This window comes from Dipodomys merriami, unplaced genomic scaffold, assembly GCF_024711535.1.
Source record: "Dipodomys merriami isolate MVZ:Mamm:240054 unplaced genomic scaffold, mDipMer1.0.p SCAF_44, whole genome shotgun sequence".
Taxonomy (NCBI): domain Eukaryota; kingdom Metazoa; phylum Chordata; class Mammalia; order Rodentia; family Heteromyidae; genus Dipodomys; species Dipodomys merriami.
This window is the reverse complement of record NW_027206002.1, coordinates 12,092,616-12,113,728: the sequence shown is the minus strand read 5'-3', so window position 1 is coordinate 12,113,728 and position 21,113 is coordinate 12,092,616. Positions and strand designations below refer to the sequence as shown.

At 61.4% G+C, this 21,113-nt stretch overlaps 3 protein-coding genes across 12 annotated transcripts in view; 1 reads left to right on the top strand and 2 right to left on the bottom strand.

Annotated features, from left to right (window-relative positions):
• The window catches only part of Wwc1 (WW and C2 domain containing 1), a 46,645-nt gene extending 46,449 nt beyond the window's left edge, over nucleotides 1-196 (bottom strand). The window contains exon 1 of the mRNA XM_069993977.1: nucleotides 58-196. Within this exon, the coding sequence (XP_069850078.1) occupies nucleotides 58-176 (119 nt within the window). The 5' untranslated portion in view covers nucleotides 177-196. The remainder of the gene's footprint in view (nucleotides 1-57) is intronic.
• Nucleotides 197-199: 3 nt separating this feature from the next.
• On the top strand, nucleotides 200-4,311 carry LOC138808034 (uncharacterized). The gene is made up of 3 exons (XM_069993998.1): nucleotides 200-554; nucleotides 668-1,410; nucleotides 3,800-4,311. Exons 1-3 carry the CDS (start codon nucleotides 200-202, stop codon nucleotides 3,836-3,838), a joined length of 1,137 nt encoding a protein of 378 aa, XP_069850099.1. The 3' UTR covers nucleotides 3,839-4,311.
• Nucleotides 4,312-8,675: 4,364 nt separating this feature from the next.
• The window catches only part of Tenm2 (teneurin transmembrane protein 2), an 856,557-nt gene continuing 844,119 nt past the window's right edge, over nucleotides 8,676-21,113 (bottom strand). For all 10 annotated transcript variants that reach the window (XM_069993966.1, XM_069993969.1, XM_069993971.1 and 7 more), the window contains 5 exons: nucleotides 19,649-19,884; nucleotides 15,552-15,848; nucleotides 13,046-14,660; nucleotides 12,190-12,320; nucleotides 8,676-11,056 (listed from right to left, as the gene is read on the bottom strand). In XM_069993966.1, the coding sequence (XP_069850067.1) occupies nucleotides 10,295-11,056; nucleotides 12,190-12,320; nucleotides 13,046-14,660; nucleotides 15,552-15,848; nucleotides 19,649-19,884 (3,041 nt within the window). In that variant the 3' untranslated portion in view covers nucleotides 8,676-10,294. The remainder of the gene's footprint in view (nucleotides 11,057-12,189; nucleotides 12,321-13,045; nucleotides 14,661-15,551; nucleotides 15,849-19,648; nucleotides 19,885-21,113) is intronic.

Here is a 21,113-nt window from a genome sequence, read left to right as displayed (position 1 = left end):
CCCTCCCCCTCCCGGGGGCGGGGCCGGGCGCAGGTGCGCGTGCGCGGCGCGGCCTACCTGTCCCGCGGGTCCACCCAGCTGGTGGCGCGGCGCGCGTGGTCGATGAAGTAGGCCCGGCCCTCGGCGTCGCGCGCCCGCTCCCAGCCCGCGGGCAGCGGCAGCGCCGGCCGGGGCATCGTCCCCGCGCCCCGCGCTCCCCATGCGGCCGGGCGCGCGCGGGGCGGCGGCGCGGGGCGGGGCGGGGCGGGGCGCTGCGGGCCGGGCGCGGGGCCGGAGCCGGAGCCGGAGCCGCAGCCCGAGCCGCTCTCGGCCGCCGCCGCCGCCGCCGCGTCCGCCCCGCCCCGCGCGCGCCCCGCCCCGCCCCGCGGCCTGCGCCAGGTGCGGCAGCGCCGCAGGTGCCCGCGCCGGGGACGGGGGCGGGCGGGGCCCTCGGGAGGCCGAGCCCGGGGCCCGGACCCGACCCCTGACCCCCGACCCCCGACCCCCGACCCCCGATCCCCGCGCCCGGACCCCGACCCCGACCCCCGATCCCCGACTCCCGATCCCCGATCCCCGCGCCCAGCCACGGACCCCGATCCCCGCGCCCGGACCCCGACACCGAACCCCGACCCCAGATCCCCGATCCCCAATCCCCGACCCCGACACCGACCCTGACCCCCGACCCCAGATCCCCGCGCCAGGACCCCGACACCGACACCGACCCCGACCCTGACCCCCGACCCCGACCCCCGACCCCGATCCCCGCGCCCGGACCCCGACCCCCGACCCCCGACCCCGACCCCGACCCCCGATCCCCGATCCCCGCGCCCAGCCACGGACCCCGATCCCCGCGCCCGGACCCCGACACCGAACCCCGACCCTGACCCCCGACCCCAGATCCCCGATCCCCAATCCCCATCCCCGACCCCGACCCCCGACCCCGACCCCAGATCCCCGATCCCCGATCCCCAATCCCCGACCCCGACCCCGACCCCCGACCCCGACCCCAGATCCCCGATCCCCGCGCCCGGACCCCGACCCCCGACCCCCGATCCCCGACCCCGACCCCCGATCCCCGACCCCGACCCCGACCCCGACACCGACCCTGACCCCCGACCCCGACCCCGACCCCCGACCCCCGCGCCCGGACTCGGTGCGCTGCTCCCCGCGGCCGGCCGGGCCCCGCCCGCCTCCCAGCGGCTCCGGAGGCCGCGACCCGAGGATCAGGGTTCGAAGCCGGCCCCGCCTCTCCAGAGCCCGGCGGGGCCGCGGCCGAGCGATCGAGCGCCGGGTCAGGACAGCAGCCGGCCGGAGGCCAAGCCGGGCCGGCACCACCGCCACGAGCAAACCGGGAACCGGACCCAGAAGGAAGGGACGGGCGCGGGCCGAGGCCGGGCCGGGGGAGCCTCCACCAGACAAGCCCGCACCCCGGTGTGCCCCCTGTGCCCCCACCCAGCCCTTTACAGGGGACCAAGGAGCACAGACAAGACAAACACCTCCCACTGTTCTTGTTCTAGTCTGTCCCGTGCCTCCCCAGCCTTGCCCCCCAAGCCCCTCCACGTTGATTAGTGACCCCGGGGGAAGAGGGGCAGGTGTCTCCCCCAAACACCCGGGACCCTGCTGGATCTAAACAACGGGAATGGATCCGATCTGTGTGGAAGCTGAGGCTCCAGCCTGAGATGGTGCATCTGTCAGTCAGTCTGTCTGTCTGTCTGTCCCCAGCGGTGAGCCCCCCTAGCTGCTTTGTTGCCTTCCTTACTTTGGTAATGCTAGATTTCCTGCAGCCCTGGGATTGTGATATTAGGGTGAAGGTCCAGGCAGAAGACCACCCGGGATGACTACTTATTAGTAGGGGTTGTCTCCTGATGTCTGCGAGGTCAGCTCCTGGGGTTCATGGTCATACTCAACGGTGGGAGAAACACGTCACAAGACAGAAAAGTTTGGGTGAAAGAAAAAACAAAACAAAACCCTGGCCAGATGCATGCAAGGCAGAGATGGGTTCCTGTGTGTGTGTGTGTGTGTGTGTAAGACAGGGAGACAGATGGAGTGAACTTAGGGCCCCGGTGCTGTCCCTCAGCGTCTTTTGCTCAAGCTGAGCTCTTATGTCACACCCCTACTTCTGTTTGCTTGTTTGCTGTTTGTGGTTGAGTCTCACCAGGACATCCATCCCCAGATCTCAGCCTTCTAAGTAGCCAGAATTACAGGCGGGAGCCACCAGAGATTCCCCCCTGCTTCCTCCCCCCTCCCCCCCCACCCCTGCCCCGTGGGTTCCCAGGCCGAAGAAGCAGGGCCAAGTGGGAAAGGCTGAAGGTCACTCAGGAGAGGAGGGGGTGTGGGAGAGTTCCCAGTCTGGATTCCTGCTCTGGGGAGACACTGCCAGTCCTCACGTTTGGTCACTTGATTCTCAGCTTGGCCTTCCCCTCCTCCCTCCTCTTCCTCCCTCCTCCTCTCCCCTCCCCTCCCCTTCTCTCCCACCCCCCCACCAGCTTTGTGCCCTGAGTCCGGTTTCTCCGACACCGACACCGCAGCTCCCCCAGGGCTGGCAGGACGGGTTGAGTCTCCATTGACGCGCCAGGGAGCCACGGTGTCTTTCATTGAGGGGGAAATGAATTTGGAGGAGGAGGAGGAGGAAGAGGAGGAGGAGATGAAATCCCAATGTTTTTCCGGGGGGTGGGGGGTGGAAGAGAGGAAGGGGGGGCGAGCAGAGGCCCGGAGACCTCGGCCTTTCCCATCCTGCAGCCCTCTCCCCCTGACCCCCACCCCAGGCAGCAGGAATGGGGGTGCAGTGCTCAGTAACCAGCAGGCCGGCTGAAGCGAGTCTCTGGGGTATTTATAGCAACCCATTGTCATGGTACCCGGGCTCCCGGACACTTAGATTAAACGCGGCCCAGCTTGCTCAGAGATGCCTGGGATAAAGGCCTGGCGGCCGCAGCAGCAGAGGCGGGGGGGGGGGGGGGGGGGTGCACACAGATCTGGGGGGGAGAGGGGAGGAGAATAGTCCTCAGCCTGGTGCCCTGTCCCCGTCAGTCTGCTCAGCCCCTGGTTGTGAATGCCACACCCCAGGCCCTGAGAGCCCCAGCTTCTGGTTGGAGGTGAAGTGCCTGTCCCCCCCCAAAAGGCCAGGTGCCTGCCAGGAGCTTGGTCCCCGGCAGGGGGCCCCATGGAGAGGTGTCTGGGTCCCGTGGCTTCGAGCTTCACCGGTGGGAGGATGCGCCCCGTGAGAAGCCCCAGCATCTGCCCGGGGCCTTTGCACAAGCCCTTGTCCCGCGGAGAATTCTCACTGTCAGCTGGAGCAGCCTCGAGCGGTCCCAGCTCCGGTGCAAGGGCTTCTTTTTCTACTGCTTAAGGTTGGCTTATGTTCTCTGCCCTCCTCCCCCACCAGCCCACCAGCCAGACCGGGTGTTGAACTCAGGGCCTCATGCAAGTGCTTTATGACTTGAGCCAGATCCGCAGCCCTTCCCCGCCCTGTGTTTGCTTGAGTCATTTGTCGCCGGGTCTCGCACTTTTTGTCCAGGATGGACAGTGATCCTCTTACCTACGCCTGCTGGGATTGTAGGTGGTACCACAGGGCCGTGCTTGCTGACCTAGCCGTGTGTGTGTGTGTGTGTGTGTGTGTGTGTGTGTGTGTGTGTGTGTGTGTGTGTGTCTTTTCTTTTTCTTCTGATTTTCCGGATGGTCACCTCCTGGGTAGCTGGAATTACAGGTGGGAGATCCCATGCCCGGCCATCCTCTCTTTCTTTCCCCCTGCAGCCTTATTTTACTTCCTTTTCTCTTTAAGAATCGGCTTCTTATCACCGCCCCCCCCCTTCCATCTCTCCAGGGTGTGAATGGGGACAGCAAGGACCCCCACGTACCCTAGAAGCCACGCGCCTCTCTACCGCGAGGGACGTCCCGCTTGCAGAGCCTGAGGGCCGTTAAAGAGCGCGGTTCCCTTTCCTTGGGTCTGAGACGGGGACTCCACCTCGCACCTGCCACCTTCGCCCACTGGAGGGGCTCCACCAACAGAACCACGCCTCCAACCCAAGTTCTGCTTTTTGAGTTTGAAGGCGTTTGTGTCGAGAGTGGGTCTAGGTGTAAGAAGAGGCGGATCAGCCAGGCCGTCAGTGGCTCTCGCCTGTCATCCTAGCTGCTGAGATCACGGTTCAAAGCCAGCCCGGGTAGGAAAGTCTGTGAGACTCTTATCTCCAATGACCCGCCAGAAAACCGGAAGTGGCGCTGTGGCTCAAGTGGTAGATGGTAGAGCGCTAGCCTTGAGCTGAAGAGCTGAGGGACAGCGCCCAGGCCCAGAGTTCAAGCCCCACGACCCACAAAAGAACAATAATAAAAAACCAAACCCACTGCGTTTTGAAATTTCATTCCATTTCCGTCTCGTTGATCATAGTGGCTCCCTAAAGCCTGACTGACTGAGCCGGGTGCCAGGGCTCAGGGACAGCACCCAGGCCCTGAGTTCAAGCCCCAGGACTCGCACAAAAAACAAGAGCGACTGACGGACAGACATAACAATCATGAATTACTGACGTGCCTTGAAATGGACACTGAGTTTCTTTTTTCTTTTTTTTGTCAGTTGTGGGGCTTGAACTCTGGGCCTGGGCGCTGTCTCTCAGCTCTTCAGCTCAAGGCTAGCGCTCTACCACGTGAGCCACAGCACCACTTCCAGCTTTTTCTGTGTATGTGGTGCTGAGGAATCGAACCCAGGGTCTCATGCATGCGAGGCCAGCGCTCTACCACGGAGCCACCTTCCCAGCCCCTGCCTGCCAACTCCTGATTTAGGCCTGGGGCCTCTTAGCAGCCAGGGCCTGGCCTCTCCTGGTCTTGTTGTCAGGAGCCGTGCACCCCCGCCCCCCAAATGCTCTCGCTCTTTAACGGCAAGTGCTGACGGGAGAGAGTGGGGAGCAGAGTCTGTGTCTGGACGTGGCCCCCATGGACGTGGCCCTGGACAGCGCCTCGCGCCCCACAAGCCCAGCTGTGTCTGACGTCTGGCTAGCACGCGGGACCGAGGTGACCGCAGGGCGCAGACTCGCGGCCCAGGGGGAGAAGCGGCCTCTGGCCTGCCCGGTGACCCCGGATGGGGCAGGCGCTGGGGGGGCGGCTCTCCTCAGCAGCCAGGGTGGGGGGGTGGACCGGGCCTCCTGGGGAAAGAACTCCCCTCGCCCGGCTGCCCACCGGTCCTGCATGGTCGCACCCCGTGCTGTGTCCCCCCCCGCATGGTCGCACCCCGTGCTGGGTCCCCCTGCAGCGGTCGGCCAGGTCTTCAGCTGCAGCGCCCTGGGCTCTGAAGAGTTGGGGCGCAAGGTTGGAGCTCTGAGGCCCAGTCTACGTGACCGAGGGGGCCAGGCCCCTCGGCAGGGGGCAACCGGCCCTGGCATCCCAGAGACCAGCGCGGCGTTTGTTCTGCGGTTGGTGGAGACGGCCGGGGCCGCAGGTGTGCTGCGCGGGCTCGGGCGCTGGTGTGGCGGGCGTGCTGGGCTCACGGTGGGTGTCCAGGGCGGAAGGCGGCTCCCACCCGGAGCCCCAGCCCCTCACACGGCCCCACGTGTGACCCCGCGGGGTAAGACCCCCCCCGTGTCTTGAGCTCCCCCTGGGTAGAACCCTGGGCTCTTGGTTTCTGGGTTCCCGGTGGCCTCTGACCCCACAGTGACCCCCCGGTTCTCCCTCTGGAGAGCGAGACATGCCCCATCCTGAACACACAGCGCACGCCCCTGCGCGTCTGTTCTTTCGGTGGTTCTGGGGTGTGGACGCGGGGCCTCACGCGTGCCCGGCAGGTGCATTGCCACTGGAGCCGTGCCACCGGCCCCTTTTTACCTTTAGTTATTTCAGAGAGAAGTTTGGCTGCTTTGGCTGAGAACGAGAGAGCGTATGTATAAGCCTCCCGCTTCTAGAGTGAGCCACCGCCTCCCAGATTCCACGTGGACATCGGGTCTCCCTACCTGGGTGTCCAGGCGGGCTTCGGCCTGTGCTACCCGATCTCGGTCTTTCACGCTGCCACCGGGATTACAGATGTGTGCTACCCTACGCAGCCTTGGTCCATAGGGTTAGGCCTGAATATCGCTGGGTGTCAAAATGCCCGTATCCCCGAGGTCCCCAGTGGAAGGTTCTCTTCACGACCACCCTCTCCCTTCCCTTCTACTCGCAGCCTGCCGGGCTCTGGGAAATACTCCTGACTCCTGGTGCCAACCAACACCCCTATTACCACTGGTTTCAAGCCTCCAGCTTGCAGCCCCTCCCTGATGGTAGAAGGTCAGAGCCTTGCAAAGGTCCTGGGGCAGGGCCTGCTGGTTGCCCTCGGGGAGGGTCGTGGCTGGGTGCTGAAGGGCCTGCGCACAGTCCAGCTGGCCCCTGGGCGGGGCTGGGTGATGTGGTGAACGCGCTCCTCCCCTCTCCCACGAAGGCTGGCGTCAGGAGGTGTCCCTCCAGCTGGGCAGGGTTCAAACACGGGGTGGATTAGGCGGCCGTTTCTCCTCACCCTGTCCCTCCTCCCTTCTTCAGTGAGTGCAGGAAGGACCCCCCCCCCACTGTCCTTTGTTTCTCCTCGCTGTGTAGCCTCGGCCTCCTCCCTGCTGGGATGACAGGTGTGTGCTACCACACCAGACCGCGGCATTCATATCAACTCGGCCCGGGAGCCCAAGCGGGGCGCTCCTGTACCCAGAGTCCCCTGCACCATCACACACATGCACACACACACACACACACACACAGAGCACACACACACATACACACACACACACAGAGCACACACACACACACACACACACACAGCACACACACATACACACACACAGAGCACACACACACAGGGCACACGTGGGCACAAGGCCCACCTGCTCAAGCCAGGGCTTATGGGAGCCCGCACGGGGGCTGTCACACGCCTGTGTGTGTGTGTGTGTGTGCGCGTGTGCTCTGTGTGTGTGTGTGTGTGTGTATGCTCTGTGTGTGTGTGTGTGTGTGCGCGTGTGCTCTGTGTGTGTGTGTGTGTGCTCTGTGTGTGTGTGTGTGTGTGCGCGTGTGCTCTGTGTGTGTGTGTGTGTGTGTGTGTGTGCGCGTGTGCTCTGTGTGTGTGTGTGTGTGTGTGTGTGTGTGCGCGTGTGTCACCCCCTCCCGCCCTGGGCAGGCCCTGGGCACCACCCCACCCTGCACGCAGCCTCGGCCTCCTGCTCGGCCCCGCTGGCCAGCCCAGTTGCGGGCCCCGCCGGCTCTGGCTCTTCCTCCCGAGGCCTGGGCCTCTGGTTGGACGGCGGCAGCCGCTGCGTGTGCCGGTGCTGCCATCTGGTGGCCACAGGCAACCCTGCACCCGAGGAGGAAGGAGGACGGGAGGGGGACAGGTGGGGCCTGTTACACCCACACACCCCCCGTTTACAAGGGCCCTACGCACGGACCTCTGGGTCTTGTCAGAGAATGTCCCCCTCCTTGGGCCGATCTGCGGTCACCCCGATGCTGTGGGGCGGGGGGCCCCTCGCCTCTCCCCTCCTCCCCTCCCCACATCCCCCACCCAGTGGGAACTCACCCAGGGAACTTTGCCCCGATCCACCAATAGCCAGCCAGCTCCCCAGCCTGACGTGCTAGGGCTGGGCCACGGCGTCCCTCCCCCTCTCCTCTCTCTCTGTCTTGTCTCTCCATCTCTCCTCGTCTCTGTCTGTCTCTCCCTCCCTCTCCGGTCCCCCCTTCCCACCTCAGTCTCCCGGGTGTGGGGATTTCGGGGTGTCCCGCCATCTCTCTGTGTTCTGGCTGTGCTGGGGACAGGGCCTGGCCCCCGCCCCAGCCGCCCAGGGGACGGGGGTGTGAGTGGTTCTGGCCTCGCGCTTTCTCCCCTTCTCTCCCGTCTGTTTAGTTTTTGCTTGGCTCCCGTGGCCCCTCTCTCCTGCCCTTCCCCTCAGGGGTTCGAGACCAGCCTCCACAGCCTGACCGCCTGGGCAGCCCAGACCTGGCCGCTGCTTCCCGCGTCTGAAGTCATATGGCTGCGCTGCCTCCCGTCTGCCCATTCGTGACGGGGCGGGGGAGCTGCCTGTGTACTCACCCTGGACACCCCAAAACTTAGCCGAGGCCTTGGCACCCCAAAGGACACTACCGAACAGATGAAGTGGTGAACGGGGTCCCCCGCCCCCCAGCACTGCGGCCAGCTCCAGTTCACCCAGCTGTCTGTCCACACACCCCCAACCATGGGGGTGTGCACCTGAGGTACACACAGCGCTTGGGAGGCCCAAGCAGGCAAGTTTGGGGGTGCGCCAATGCGGCCTGGAGGTTTCCACCCATGTACAGCCCAGCCCGAGGCTCCTCCCCAGCTACACCAGCCAACCCAGACTTCTGGCTGCCAGGGCCGGGCAGGCGATGTGCTAACACTGAACCATGCCCCCACTCTGTTTTTGCTGATTATAATTATTATTATTACTGGCATTTCATTGGTTAAATAGAGATATGAGTCTCAAGGATTTGTCTGCCCTGGCTGGCTTTGAACCGCGATCCTCAGATTTCAGCCTCCTGAGTAGCTAGGGTAACAGGTGTGAGCCAGCTGCTCTTGGCTTTGTGATTGGACCTGGGCACCGTCTGCCTATGCTGAGCATCATTGGTGGGATGAGGGGTCCGTGTGTCTCTGGGCCCAGCCTCAAACGTCAATCAGGTCTCAGCCTCCCAAGCAGCCAGGGTTTACAGGCGTGAGCTCCTTTTCCCTCTCAAAGCATCTCCACAGAAGCGCAGTGTCCACAGGAGTTTTAGAGACTTTATTTATGTATAAACCATTTAAACACTTTGTCATAAATTGTCTTTGCCTGTCCCTAGTCTTTGCTTAGCAGCAAATTAAAATTAATATAAAAACTCGATGAACAATTCATACATGTATATTACAAAAAAGTTCCTGTACCAAAGTTCTGATTTGACTTGTTGTGTTTTCGTGGTTTTTTTTTCTTTTTTTTTAACCTTTTAAAATTTTTTTTGTGTGTGTTTTTTTAACTTTTTTTTAATGTATTTTTTTTTCTTTTCTCTCCTTGTGGTGACTCTCATGTGATTGTCTCAGTTTCTGGACCAAACAAACACACTAATATTGGAAGTCGGAAACAGTGATGTGCCTCGGGGCACGCGTGGTATTTACAGGGCGGTCGGACGTGGCACCCGTTAGCAAGATTTACAACGCCCACCTCTACCAGAACTGATACCCACAAACTACGGATTCTAAACAGACTACACCCTGTAACTGTGAATTACGGCCCACAATGGAATCTCCAAAGACAAAAAAAAAAAAAAAAAAAAAGAAAGAAAAGAAAAGAAAAGAAAAAAAGGAAAAAGGAAAGAGAAAAGAGTATGAGATTCGTCTGCGGCGACTGGACGCCGCCCCTTTTGAATTGAAATTTTACACTGTGCGCTCACAGAGATCAGCGCAGGCCCCGCCGGGGACGGCCCCACCTGTCCAACGCCGAACGGTGGTGATTTTGCCTTGACTTGCGCTAGGAATTTCTTTTGTTGTTTGTTGTGGTTTTCTTTTCTGTTTTTGTTTTTGTTTTTTTTTGTTTTTTTTCCCCCTTTGTGTGTTTTTTTTTCTTTAAAAAAAAAAGTATTTTCAGTGCTCACTCCTCCGCTCGGCTCATCTGCCCCCTCCCCCACCCCAGGCCCTAACACGCGGGAGTCGCCCCCAAAGTCATGGTTTGTTTAAATGCACCTGTATTTGCTTAAACGAAAACCTCACGTCTGTGTGTGTGTGTGTGTGTGTGTGTGTGTCTGTCTGTCTGTCTGCCAAGCAGTCTGAACGCGTGTCCCCCCGCCGGTCAGGCATCTGTGGACCACTCATGCGAGACTCCATGAGGTTTTGGAAGGTGGTCAGCGTTTGTTTGGTGGTGGTGGTTGTGTGTGGGTTTTTGTTTGTGTTGTGTGTGTGTGTCTGTGTGTTTGCTCTTGCTTTTTGTTTTTTGTTCTTCTGTTCCTTTTGGATACTTCTGCGTCTCTTTGTTTTCTTGTTTTTTTTTTTTGTTTGTTTTTTTGTTTTTAAAGGCCCCCCTCCCCCCAACAAGTGGGTCATTATCTCAGGGTAACTCGAGACGTGGTGTCTGCGTGCGTGTGTTTCTGTTCTGTTCGTTCAATTCATCCGTTGGGTTGGTTTGGCTTCTGCCGCCGAGGTCGGCAGCCAGGTTTTTTCTAATTCTACTTCGGGACGAGGGACGTGGGTGCTTACGTAGCAGCATTGGAACTCAAAAAAATGTGAGCTTTCCCTGCCGCGCTCGCTCCCGAAGCAGCCCGGCCCCAGGGCCCTAGTAGGTCTTCGCGTCTCCTTAGGAGAGGACCTCCCGGTATTCGGTGGAGCCACCCAGACAAGAGATGGCGGCGGGCGATCGTGTTACCTCCTGCCCATCTCGTTCTGTCTCAAGAACTGGATGTTGTTGGTGCTGTCCGCCAGCTCGGGGTACTGCTCCACGGGCAGGACGTAGTATCCCTCATAGCCCTGCACGCGGCCCGTGCTCAGCAGCTGCTGCCGCTCCCCCTCCGTCCACAGCCGGCTGCCTTCTCTCCCGTCCCTGGCCCTGTGCTGCTCCTTGGCCCACGCCGTGCCCAGCGCCCTCTGCCTGGCCTGGTCCAGCACGCGGGCCTTCTCCTCGTCCAGCGTGTCCGGGGTGAGGCCGTAGCGGATGCTCAGCAGTAGCGTGGAGTACTGGAACTCGATGTTGGTGAACCTGCGCGTCCGGCCGTTCACCAGCAGCGTGGGCTGAGACACGGTCACGTTCACCCCGCTCTCCAGCACCTTGCGGCCGGTCGTGGTGCCCAGCGTGACCAGGTCGCCGTCGGCCGCCCCGATCTTCACGAAGTAGTGCGTGTCCTTGCCGTCGATGCTGTAGTGCATCCTCTCCAGGTAGTAGGCGTTGTTCAGCACCGAGGCCACCTTGCGGCTGTCCTCGCTGGCCAGGCTGGACACCCCGGTGGTCACCCGCCCTTCTTTGATGGCGAACATGACGCCCTTGCCGATGATGGGCGTGGTGGTGGCGAACCAGTGGCCGGCCTTTTCCCGGATGCCGGCGTGCAGACGCTTGGAGATGACCTGCCCCTCCAGGGCCATGAAGGCCTGGTTGTGTCTCTCCGTGGTCTGCTGGATCCCGGTGATGAGCTGTGGGGAACAGAGGACAGAGAGCTCACCGGGAGGACTGGACGGCTCGCTGGCTCCTCCTAGTGCCGGGCCCACGCTAAGACCGCCCGCCTCCTGCCGAGAGCGGGCAGGCCCTCACAGGCCCCGCGTGCACCGGGCGGGCGTGGGTCCCCACCTGTCCGGGTCCCGGGACCCAGCAAGGCCACCGGAACAGCCGTGAAGGCCACCTGGGTGCCCTGCACTGCTCTGGGGCCCGCGGCCTGCGTGGTCACTCCCTGCCGTCCTGGCAGTGTCCGTTGCTGCCCGGCCCAGGGCACCGTGTGGGCAATGTGGGATCTCAGGCTGCCCCCCAGGCCCCGGGCAGAGGCCTCGGGTCAGCCCGACACTGGTGGTGCTGCGGGCCCCCAGGCTTCTTTGTGGCTTGTTTTGGGTCTGTGGAGGAAGGGGCTGGTCATTTGCTCCAGGCCTTGATTTCTCCACTCGCAAGTGAGAACCGGTCTCCGGTGGAGGCCAGGGGACAGGCTGGGATGAGGGCCAGGCTGTGTTCGGGAGGCCGGAGCCCCCCAGAGCGTGCCCCACCCCAGGGCCCTCAGCGGTCAGCTCCCCTCCTCCTGTCTCCCCGGCCCTCCCCTCCCCCCATGGGGTTGGGCTGAACGGGGGTCCCTCCTTCCACCTGACCCGGCTGAGGCCCAATGCACCCAGAGTGGATCCGACTGCGTCCACATCCCTGGAGAGACGGGAGTGCACGGACCGCCCTGGCAGATGCGCCACGAGTGTGTCTTTAGCCTGCAAAGTGCCTGGGTTTTATGTAGGGCGTAAAAACGTTCTTCAGTGGGACAGAAAATGCAAGTCATGGTTTTATGACGTCCCATAAATGCCACGGGGTGGGGGTGGGGGGCTGGGATCTCACAGGCCCCGCAGATGGTGTGGCTGTAAATCGGGGAGCAACAACAACTCCAGAGTGTCCGCCCAACAGGTTAAGGCGTCCTCAATTACGGTAATCATGGAGGCTGGGAAGAAATACGGGCTGCAGCCGGCGGGGAGACAGGAGACGGCCGGCCAGGCTTTCCAGGGAGGCCCGGCTGCTATACCGGCGGCTTTTATACCCAGCTCGTGTGTCCCCACACCCTCCGCCCTGGGCGACGCTGTCTTACCTGCCCGGTCTCACTCGCCTGACTCTCGGACAGCTCATAGGGAGGAGGCACGAAGTACATTTTGGCTCTGGGGAAGCCGGGGATTATATTGCTGAGCTGAAACCCAAACATCACAAGCCAGCTTTTCACATCTGTGGGGGGGGGCGGGGAGAACACAACAACAGAGATGTCTGAACTCCTGGCAGGCAGACAGCACGCCGGGGTGGATCCCGGGGTGGGGGGAGGGGCACCCAGAGTTGCTGTACCTGGGTCCCTGAACCCTCCTGTCCTTCCCAACTGGGCCAATCGCCAACTGTGGCATTGTGATGGAGGCCAGTGCTGTCTGGAGGTGGGTGGAGTGGCACCAGAAAAAGCGAAGGGACCGTCAGTGCTCAGGCCCTGAGTTCGAGTCCCGAGTCTGGCATGCACTGTGCACACACACACACACACACACACAGACACGTGCACATGTGCACACACGTTGCATACATACACAGGCCTTGCCTTTTATTTTATTATTGTTATTGTTATTATTATATTCTTATTTTGGCCAGGAGCAGCTGCAATCTTTCTAGAACAGCTGAGATGACACGCCCGTGTCACCATACCCGGGGTTTTCGTTGTTGTTGAGACGAAGGCATCTCAACCTCTCACTACCCCTGGGTTGGCCTCAAACCGAGAGTCTCCTGGTGTTGGTCCTCCTCCTGAGTGTCTGGGATTACAGGCGTGAGCCACCAGGCCCAGTCTACTCTCCTCGGGACCGTCGGGCCGTGCCACGTCTCGGGAGGCCCCTTGTGTGCTGGGCCCCCTCTGCCGGCTCCCGGGGGTCCGGTGTCCCTCCCCCACCCCCCAGGGCGGCCCCCCCCCGGCCCCTCACCTGTCACGTAGTTCTTCAGGTCCAGCTCGTTGCTGAGGGGGTTGTTCCCCTTGAACATGTACAGGTTGAAGGGGACGGGCTCTCGGCCCACCGCCTTCCACATGGCGTAGTCCGGGGACGTCCAGCGTCCGGCCAGCACGTCGTAGTCGCGCTGCGTGAAGTGCACCAGTTTGGTGAGCGGGTCGTACAGGCCCCCGTGGAAGCCGATGACCATCTGGAAGTCGGGGTTGGAGTCGTGGTACACCTCGCCGTAGGCCGTGTACTGCAGCTGCTTCATCATGAACCCGTTGATGCTGAACACGGCCAGCGGCGTCCCCGTGTTGTCGGACGCCACGTAGTACTCCTCGCCGCTGCTGCTCTCCATGGCGAAGAGGTGGCCCTGCAGGTCGTAGTAGAGCGAGGTGATCTCGGAGTTGGAGTGGTTGTAGACGTGGGTGACGCGGGTGGGGTTGTAGAGGTCGGAGTAGAAGTACTGCAGGTGGTGGCCCAGGTTGGTCTTGTAGGAGGCCCGGCGGCCCACGCCGTCGTAGCGGTACTGCACGCTCCAGCCGCTCGCCTTGTTGTAGGCGCGGGTCAGGAGGCCCTTGGAGTTGTACTCGAACACGTCGGCGCCGCGCTGGCACAGGTAGCCGTCCTCGTCGATCTTGTACTGCACGTCGCCCAGCCGGGTGATGCGGTCCCGCAGGTCGTAGCGCAGCGGCATCAGGCGCACGCTGTTGCCGGGGTTGAGCAGGTGCAGGTTGCCGTTCAGGTCGTAGCTGTAGCGCCAGGTGGGCCGGTCGTTGACGGCCACGCTCTGCAGCTGCCCGTCGCCGTCGTAGTCGTAGGTGTACTTGGTGGTGTTGGCGTAGGGCCCCAGCTTCAGCTCCCGCTTCACCACGCGGCCCATGCTGTCGTACTGCACCGTCATCCAGTACATGAGCGAGCGGAACATCTCGTACTGCACCTCCTTGATGCGCCCGTGCGTGTCGAAGTGCTTGCTCAGCGTCATCACCGCCGTGGTGATGATCTGGTTCACGTCGTAGTAGATCACGCCGAACTTGCCGAAGTGCTCCACCTTGCCCGAGATCTCGTCGTAGCGGTACAGGTCCACGGGCAGCGGCGTCTCGCTGATGACCGGCTTGATGCTGGCGATGCGGAAGCTGTTGTCGTGGTAGGTGTAGTCGAAGCGCGCGTTGATCATGCCTTCCTCCGAGAAGCGGTAGATCTGCTTGTCCACCAGCGGCCCCACCTTGCGGTAGCGGATGGTGCAGGAGAAGCCGCCGCTCTGCAGGTTGACCATCTTCAGCACGCCCGTGGTCTCGTCGTAGCCGAAGGTGACCGCCGTGCTGTCGTACACGATCTCCGACAGCTTCGACAGCTTCCCGTAGCGGTAGAACACCTGGCGGCCCGTGCCCAGGAACGAGGTCTTGAGGATGCGCCCGTCGTCGCTGTAGTCGAAGATGACCGACGCGTTGCTCTCCGGCGGGTTGTAGATGTTGCGGATGTAGCCCACGGAGGTGTGCGTGGACACGCTGTGGCGGGCCACGCTGGGCATGGTGACGGCATGCAGGCGGTCCGACGCGTCGTACTCAAACACGTACTGCCTCTGGCTCTGCAGGAGCAGCACCATGGACTGCGGGAGAGGAGGAGGAGGGACCGGCGCAGGTGAGCGGGCAGCCGCGGGGCTCCCGCTCCCCCCCACCCCCCGGGGCCCGCCGGAGAGGCCACGCGGGGAAGGGCTGATCAGCACAGACCCCACGGGGGCCCTCAGGGACGGGCGGAGGGGGCGGCGGTGGTGGAGAAGAGGAACTGAACTCTGCGGGTCTGGGGCAGGGCCTGAGAATCTGCATTCCCACCAACTCCAGAGAGGAGGAGGCCTTGGGAGATGGAGAAAGGGTGGGGGTGGTGCCAGCCCCCCACTTGCTGATGGAGGGTGCCAGGCGTGTCCAGGGGCCATCACGCACCCCAGCGGCACCCACCCCCTTTTCCAGGGAGCTCTGCCCTCTGCAGGGAGTCACCTGCACGCACGCGACGCGGGCCAAGTTCCCTCCCCGTGGCCTGTCTTTGGGCAAGCTGGCCACGTGCTGGCTCGAGCCAGCCGCGCAGCCCTGGGGAGAGAGTCGCGGCTTGGTTATTATCTTGGGAGAATGAAATCAGACGATCTTATTTATTTTAGCCATCGCCGAGCACCTCGAAACCTCCCCACCTCTTTCTTTCTATACAATGGTGCTAGGCTCTGAGCTGTATTTTCCTTCAGAACTTTTCTCCCTCGTGGGGAGGAGAGCGGGAGGGTGACAGGGACCAGCAGAGGCATCTCACAGTGAGGGACTTCAGACTAGCTCAACGAGGGGCAGCACGCCCTGGGACAGGACGTGTCGGGGGCCAGGATCCCCCGGGGCAGGACGCCGCAGGGACAGGACGTGTCGGGGGCCAGGATCCCCCGGGGCAGGACGCCGCAGGGACAGGACGTGTCGGGGGCCAGGATCCCCCGGGGCAGGGCGCCGGGGCACAGGTGGGCGCTCACCTTGTCCAGGTAGGAGTAGCTCCACACCTTGCCGTCGGCGAACATGCGGGAGACCACGCGGCCCTGCTTGTCGATGTCGATCTTCTCGCTCATGGCGCCCCGCTGCAGGCCGGCCAGGCGGCCGTTGAAGAAGTAGGAGACGTTGACGGCGGCCAGGCCGCTGCTGGGCAGCCAGAGGAAGGGGCGGCCGGCCTGGTCGTAGATGATCCTCAGCGTGAACTTGCGGTGGTCATCGTACACCTTCTCCGTGCGGATGTTGCGGTCGTAGTCGATGGACAGGAGGTTCCGGCCGTGGACCTGGGGGGACACAATGGGCGCCGTGGCTTCAGAGACGCGGTCCGGCCGGCGGCAGCCCCCCTCCTCCCCCGTCTGGGGCTGGGGTGGCGTGGACGCGCGGTTGGTGGTGGGATGTGTGCGGGGCTGGAACTCGGGGCCTGGGCGCTGTCCCTGCGCTCTGCAGCTCAAGGCGCGCGCTCTACCGCCGGAGCCACAGCGCCACTTCCGGTTTCCGGAGTGGTTTATTGGAGATCAGAGTCTCAGGGACTTTTCCTGCCCGGGCTGGCTTTGAACCTCGGTCCTCAGATCTCAGCCTCCTGCGTAGCTGGCGTGACAGGCGTGAACCACCGGCTGTCACCAGGCCTGCACACCCTAGACGCAGGGGACTTTGCACACGTGCTCGCTCGCTCGCCGCTTTGGTTGGGATTCGGAGGCTGGGAGTTCGGAGTTTTCTGAACAGAAGCTGGGGTTCTCACGGGGGAGGTACCCTGGGAAGACCGGCTCACCGACACTCAGCAGCGGAGGTGCGGGTGGGGCAGGGCTCACAACCGGCCCGTCCCCGGGGTGTTGACCCAGCATTCACTGCGGGCAGAGGGGCGTTGGTGTGCCGCCCTGGGAAGGCGGTGGGCGCGCCCGTGCTGACATTCCAGGAGGCCACCGCCCGCCACGCCAGCCCCGTGGCTCTCGCTCAGACCTGACCGGGCCTCTGACCCCTGGCTGGATGGGTAGGCCGGGTGCTCACTCCTGGAACTGCGGCGTGGCTCTGTAATTTCACGTTTTTGGGCAGTTTCTAGGCTTTGGACTTAAGAGCTGGCGCTCTGCCTCTTCAGCCACGGCTCAGGACCTTTGCCCTTTAGATAGGACTTCAGTAGCGAACGCTCATGTTTTTGTTGGCGATCTGCCTGCCGACAGGGATTACAGGCGGGTGTCACTGTGCCCGGCCTTTGGGGAACCTTCATCTATTGCTAGAAGCGAGAGTTTAATACTGCCAGTTGGGGTTGACTTCGGAGATGTGAAATTTCTAGAAAACGCCCAATGTCTCTAATAATTAAATAAAATAAATTCACTGGGGTGCTGGAGAGCTCGGGTCAGCCGGAGACGATTTGGCCACCGGGGGCCGGGGTGTGGGGTGTGTAGTGAGACCCTTGGACTTGCAGGCTGCGGTGAGTGAGGACTCAGAGCCAATGCGTGACTTGTGGGGTGCGCAGCCCCCCAGTTTGGAGCATGCGGGGGCTTTGCGTCACTCTGTTCACTTGTTTCGAATTAAAAGATCTCTCTAGCAATATTTAAATTAACCCCGAGGCTTCCTGGAGAATACAGAAGTTATTTGGGATTATGTTCACCGCCATGCACAGCGCAGTTCTCTTCCTTGCCGGCCAGGTAGGAGTTCGGGGCTAGAGAAACCCGGTTTTGAATTCATACATTTTTGCGTTTGTAAGGAAGCCATTAGTTTTAATTATCAGGCGTGGCCCCCGGCCTGGCTTCCCCGGTGAGTAAAACTCAGCGATTCAAGCTGCTTTTATTGGTGCGGAGGGTACACTGGGGGAAGTGCTCTTCCGCCGTGGAACTGCCCGGAAGGTTTCCGTCTGGCCCGGCCCAGGCCTGCCACCAGGAGGCAGGAAACCGGCTGTGGGAATGGCCCGGCCCGGGCCTTGACCGCGACTCTCACTCAGCTCCCAGGGGTGAGGACGGGTGCGGGTGATTGGAGGAGGCACTGTAACACAGCGGGAGACATTTCAGACTGAGCAGTGGGCGTGGGGAGCCGGAGAAACAGGCGGGAGGGAGGCGCGTGGGACCGCGGGCCGGGTGCTGGAGAAGCCACTTTCACAGAGCCCCAGGGCCAGGGGGTCTGCGCTGCGTGGTGTCCTGAGATTCCAGGGCCCATTTGTTACCTGGTCGCTGCTGGTCCCTGACCATTACATGCTCACAAGGCCCTGTCAGCATAATCTCACTAGAACTACACTATGAATTACTGGCCACATCTCTCTCTCTCTCTCTCTCTCTCTCTCTCCTGTATGCTCAGTAAACACCCTCAGAACAAATGGAAAAAAACGTGGCACCCTGTTGGACCGTGGGGAAGGACTGGAAGGAGGGGGGCAAGGCCGGCCCCCGGCGTGTGAGGATCCGAGGCGCTCTGGGTCCGTCCGGCCCTCCCTCTTCCCAGGGCTCCCCTGTAATTTCCGGGACTTTCTTTCATTTCATTCACTAACCAGTTTATGAACTGAATTAAAATAAATGAGATGCAAATAAATTCCAGGCTTTCTCCCTCATTTTCAAATTACATTCTCAGTCCACTCAACCTGTTATAATCTCAGAGTGATTTTCATTTAAGAGAGCTAAATGGATTTGTGATTATTGTTACAGGAGCGAACCCCAGACAATTAAATGTTGAGGTGTTGGTGGAGAAACCTCGCTTCGGATTTGCATAAACAAGATGCCAGCCGGCGGGCCCTGGCAGAAGCTCCGCGCGTGGCCCTGCGCGCGCACCCCGTGTCTGCTGTCCACGGCAGGTAGCGCCGTCGGCGCCCCGGTGGGGCGCCATTGTGGGGGCCATTCTACGTGAGGGCCGTGGTGCTCTTTGTTTTGAGTCACAATGCGTAACTGGTTGATCAGAGAGAAGGCCAGACGATGACTTATAATCAACTTCCGCGGTGCAGGGTGTCAAGAATCAATTATGCAGCCCCAAAATCCAGCCACGAGGGGTTTTGTGGCTAATCTCGTTCCGTTAGCATCGTTGGAACCAGGAAAGAAAGCTCTGGATAAAGGAAAGCCAAGCACCCAGCCTGGCTGGGAACCTGACACCCAGAGGAAAGCCGGCCAGGCCCGGGCGGGTGGCGGTGTGTCCTGGGGGCTCTACCTGTCCAGGTGTGTGTTGAAACTTACCATTGTCAGGTACCAGAGGCCTATAATCCCAGCTACTCAGGAGGCTGAGATCTGAGGATCGGGGTTCAAAGCCAGCCCGGGCAGGAAAGTCCGTGAGACTCTTATCTCCAATTTACTACCAGAAAATTGGAAGTGGCGCTGTGGCTCAAGTGGTAGAGCGCTCGCCTTGAGCTGAAGAACGCAGGGACAGTGCCCTGGCCCAGAGTTCAAGCCCCTGACAAACAAACAAAAAACCCCAGACGTGGTCCTGTGGCTCAAGTGGTAGAGCACTAACTAGTCTTGATTGCAAGAGCTCAGGGACAGCGCCCAGGCCCTGAGTTCAAGCCCCAGGACTGGACAAAGGTTATTACTCAACTTTAGCCTACACAAGTCTTCCCGTGGGATTTCAAAGTGGTTTTGTTTTTGTTTGTTTTGTTTTTTTTGCCAGTCCTGGGGCTTGAACTCAGGGCCTGGGCGCTGTCCCTGAGCCTCTTTGTGCTCAAGGCTAGCGCTCTACCACTTGAGCCACGGCGCCACTTCCGGCTTTTTCTGTGTATGTGGTGCTGAGGAATCGAACCTGGGGCTTCATGCGTGCTAGGCGAGCGCTCTGCCCCTGAGCCACCTTCCCAGCTGGGTTTCAAAGTTTTAAACTCTTTTGTGTGTTTCATGGTTTGGCTGCTGGCTGGGGCTGATCTCTGAATGAACGTGTGTGCGCACATGTGTGTGCGTGTGTGTGCGTGCCCTGGCGGGGGGACACAGACTGCAGGCTGCAGCCCAGGGCCCCGTGCCTGGCGTCAGCACACACCGGGGCTAGACAGAGGCTGGGGTCTCCAGCCCCGGATCTGGGGAGGCGCGTGCCAGGCGGGGTTGGGGCTGCGTGTGTGAGTGCCACGCGGGGTTGGGGTCGCGTGTGTGAGTGCTGTGCGGGGTCGGGGCCACGCGGGGTCGGGGCCGCCTACCCGGAGCTTCCTGCCGAAGATGGTGACTTTGCCTTTGACCTGCTCCTTCCTCAGCCGCCACTCGATGGAGTTGAGACCGTTGTCGGTGGGCAGCGAGATGTTGCAGCGGCTGATGGTGGGCGTGACGGCGCCGGCCAGCACGTGGGGCTCGCTGTGGAAGCTCACGCCCATGCCGTTGGCGTACATCACCCGCAGCGTGCCGTTGTTGTACAGTTGGTAGCTGTTCCGCACTTGGTCTGAGGGGCGGGGGGGAGCAGAGGGGACGCACGGGACCGTGCGGTTAGGGCGGCGTGTGCGGGGCCGTCCCGATCCCCCCCGGGGTCTGCCTGCACCTGGGGGGGCGTGGTCAGCACGGGTCAGCTGGCGTGGGGCCAGCGCACGGGAAATGCACGCACACGAGCTGCTGCGGGAGCAAGGATGCCCGAGATTCCTCTTGTGCTCGCTGCAGGCCGTGAATAACGCACTGCGACTCGCGAGATGTCTACCGCCGGCACAAGGCGTGTCAGTCCAACTCCACAACTTCCACATGTACAGCCATCTCCATATCCATCAACGCACACATACGCACACACACACGCACGTAGAGGTGTGTGTGTATATATGCATTATAGCTTATATGTAAAAAAAAAGATAAGTGAAAGGAAGAGAACTTTAACTTTTCTTCCTCTTGACCACCCAAGGCTGGTGGTCGGGCCATGGATCGGATCAAAAAAATAATGCAGAGGGGACAAAAAGACGCCTTCTGTCTGTCTCTGTCTCTCTGTCTGTCTCTCTCTCTGTCTCTGTCTGTTTCTCACTGTCTCTGTCTGTCTGTCTCTGTCTCTCTCTTCACTGACTCTCTGTCTCTGTCTCTCTCTCATGTCTGTCTCTCACTGTCTCTGTCTCTCTGTCTCTCACTGTCTCTCTGTCTGTCTCTTACTGTCTCTCTGTCTCTCTGTCTCTCACTGTCTCTCTCTATCTCTCTGTCTCTTACTGTCTCTGTCTCTCTGTCTCTCTGTCTCTCTGTCTGTCTGTCTGTCTCTGTCTGCCACACGTGTGTGTTGGTGCTGGGCATGTGCACCTTCCTCACGGATCTCCATGGGTCAGATGACCTGGGCCTGGAGGAGGTGGGAAGGTGAGTCTGAGTTCCTCTCTGGGCTGGGGCACTTGGGGGTTCAGGGCTGACCCCCCAATGCTGGCTTTTGGGGGCATGACGGGGGTGGCTGGGGCCACCGGCCGACCCCCACGTCATTCGTCATCGGGCCCAGCGGAAGGACAGTCACGGCGGCAGGCCGAAAGGTCACCATTTATCCACTGAGGTGACACCGCGTCCTCGGCCCGCACCGGCCCCGCCCACCCTGTATCTTCACTAAAAGGAAAATGAACCCGAGAGTTTCTTCACCGGCCTCTCAGCCTCTCCTGGCTGCCGGCCCTGAGCCGGGGACGGCAGCCGGGCTGGGCAGACGCTTCGGGACTCTCGGCCTGG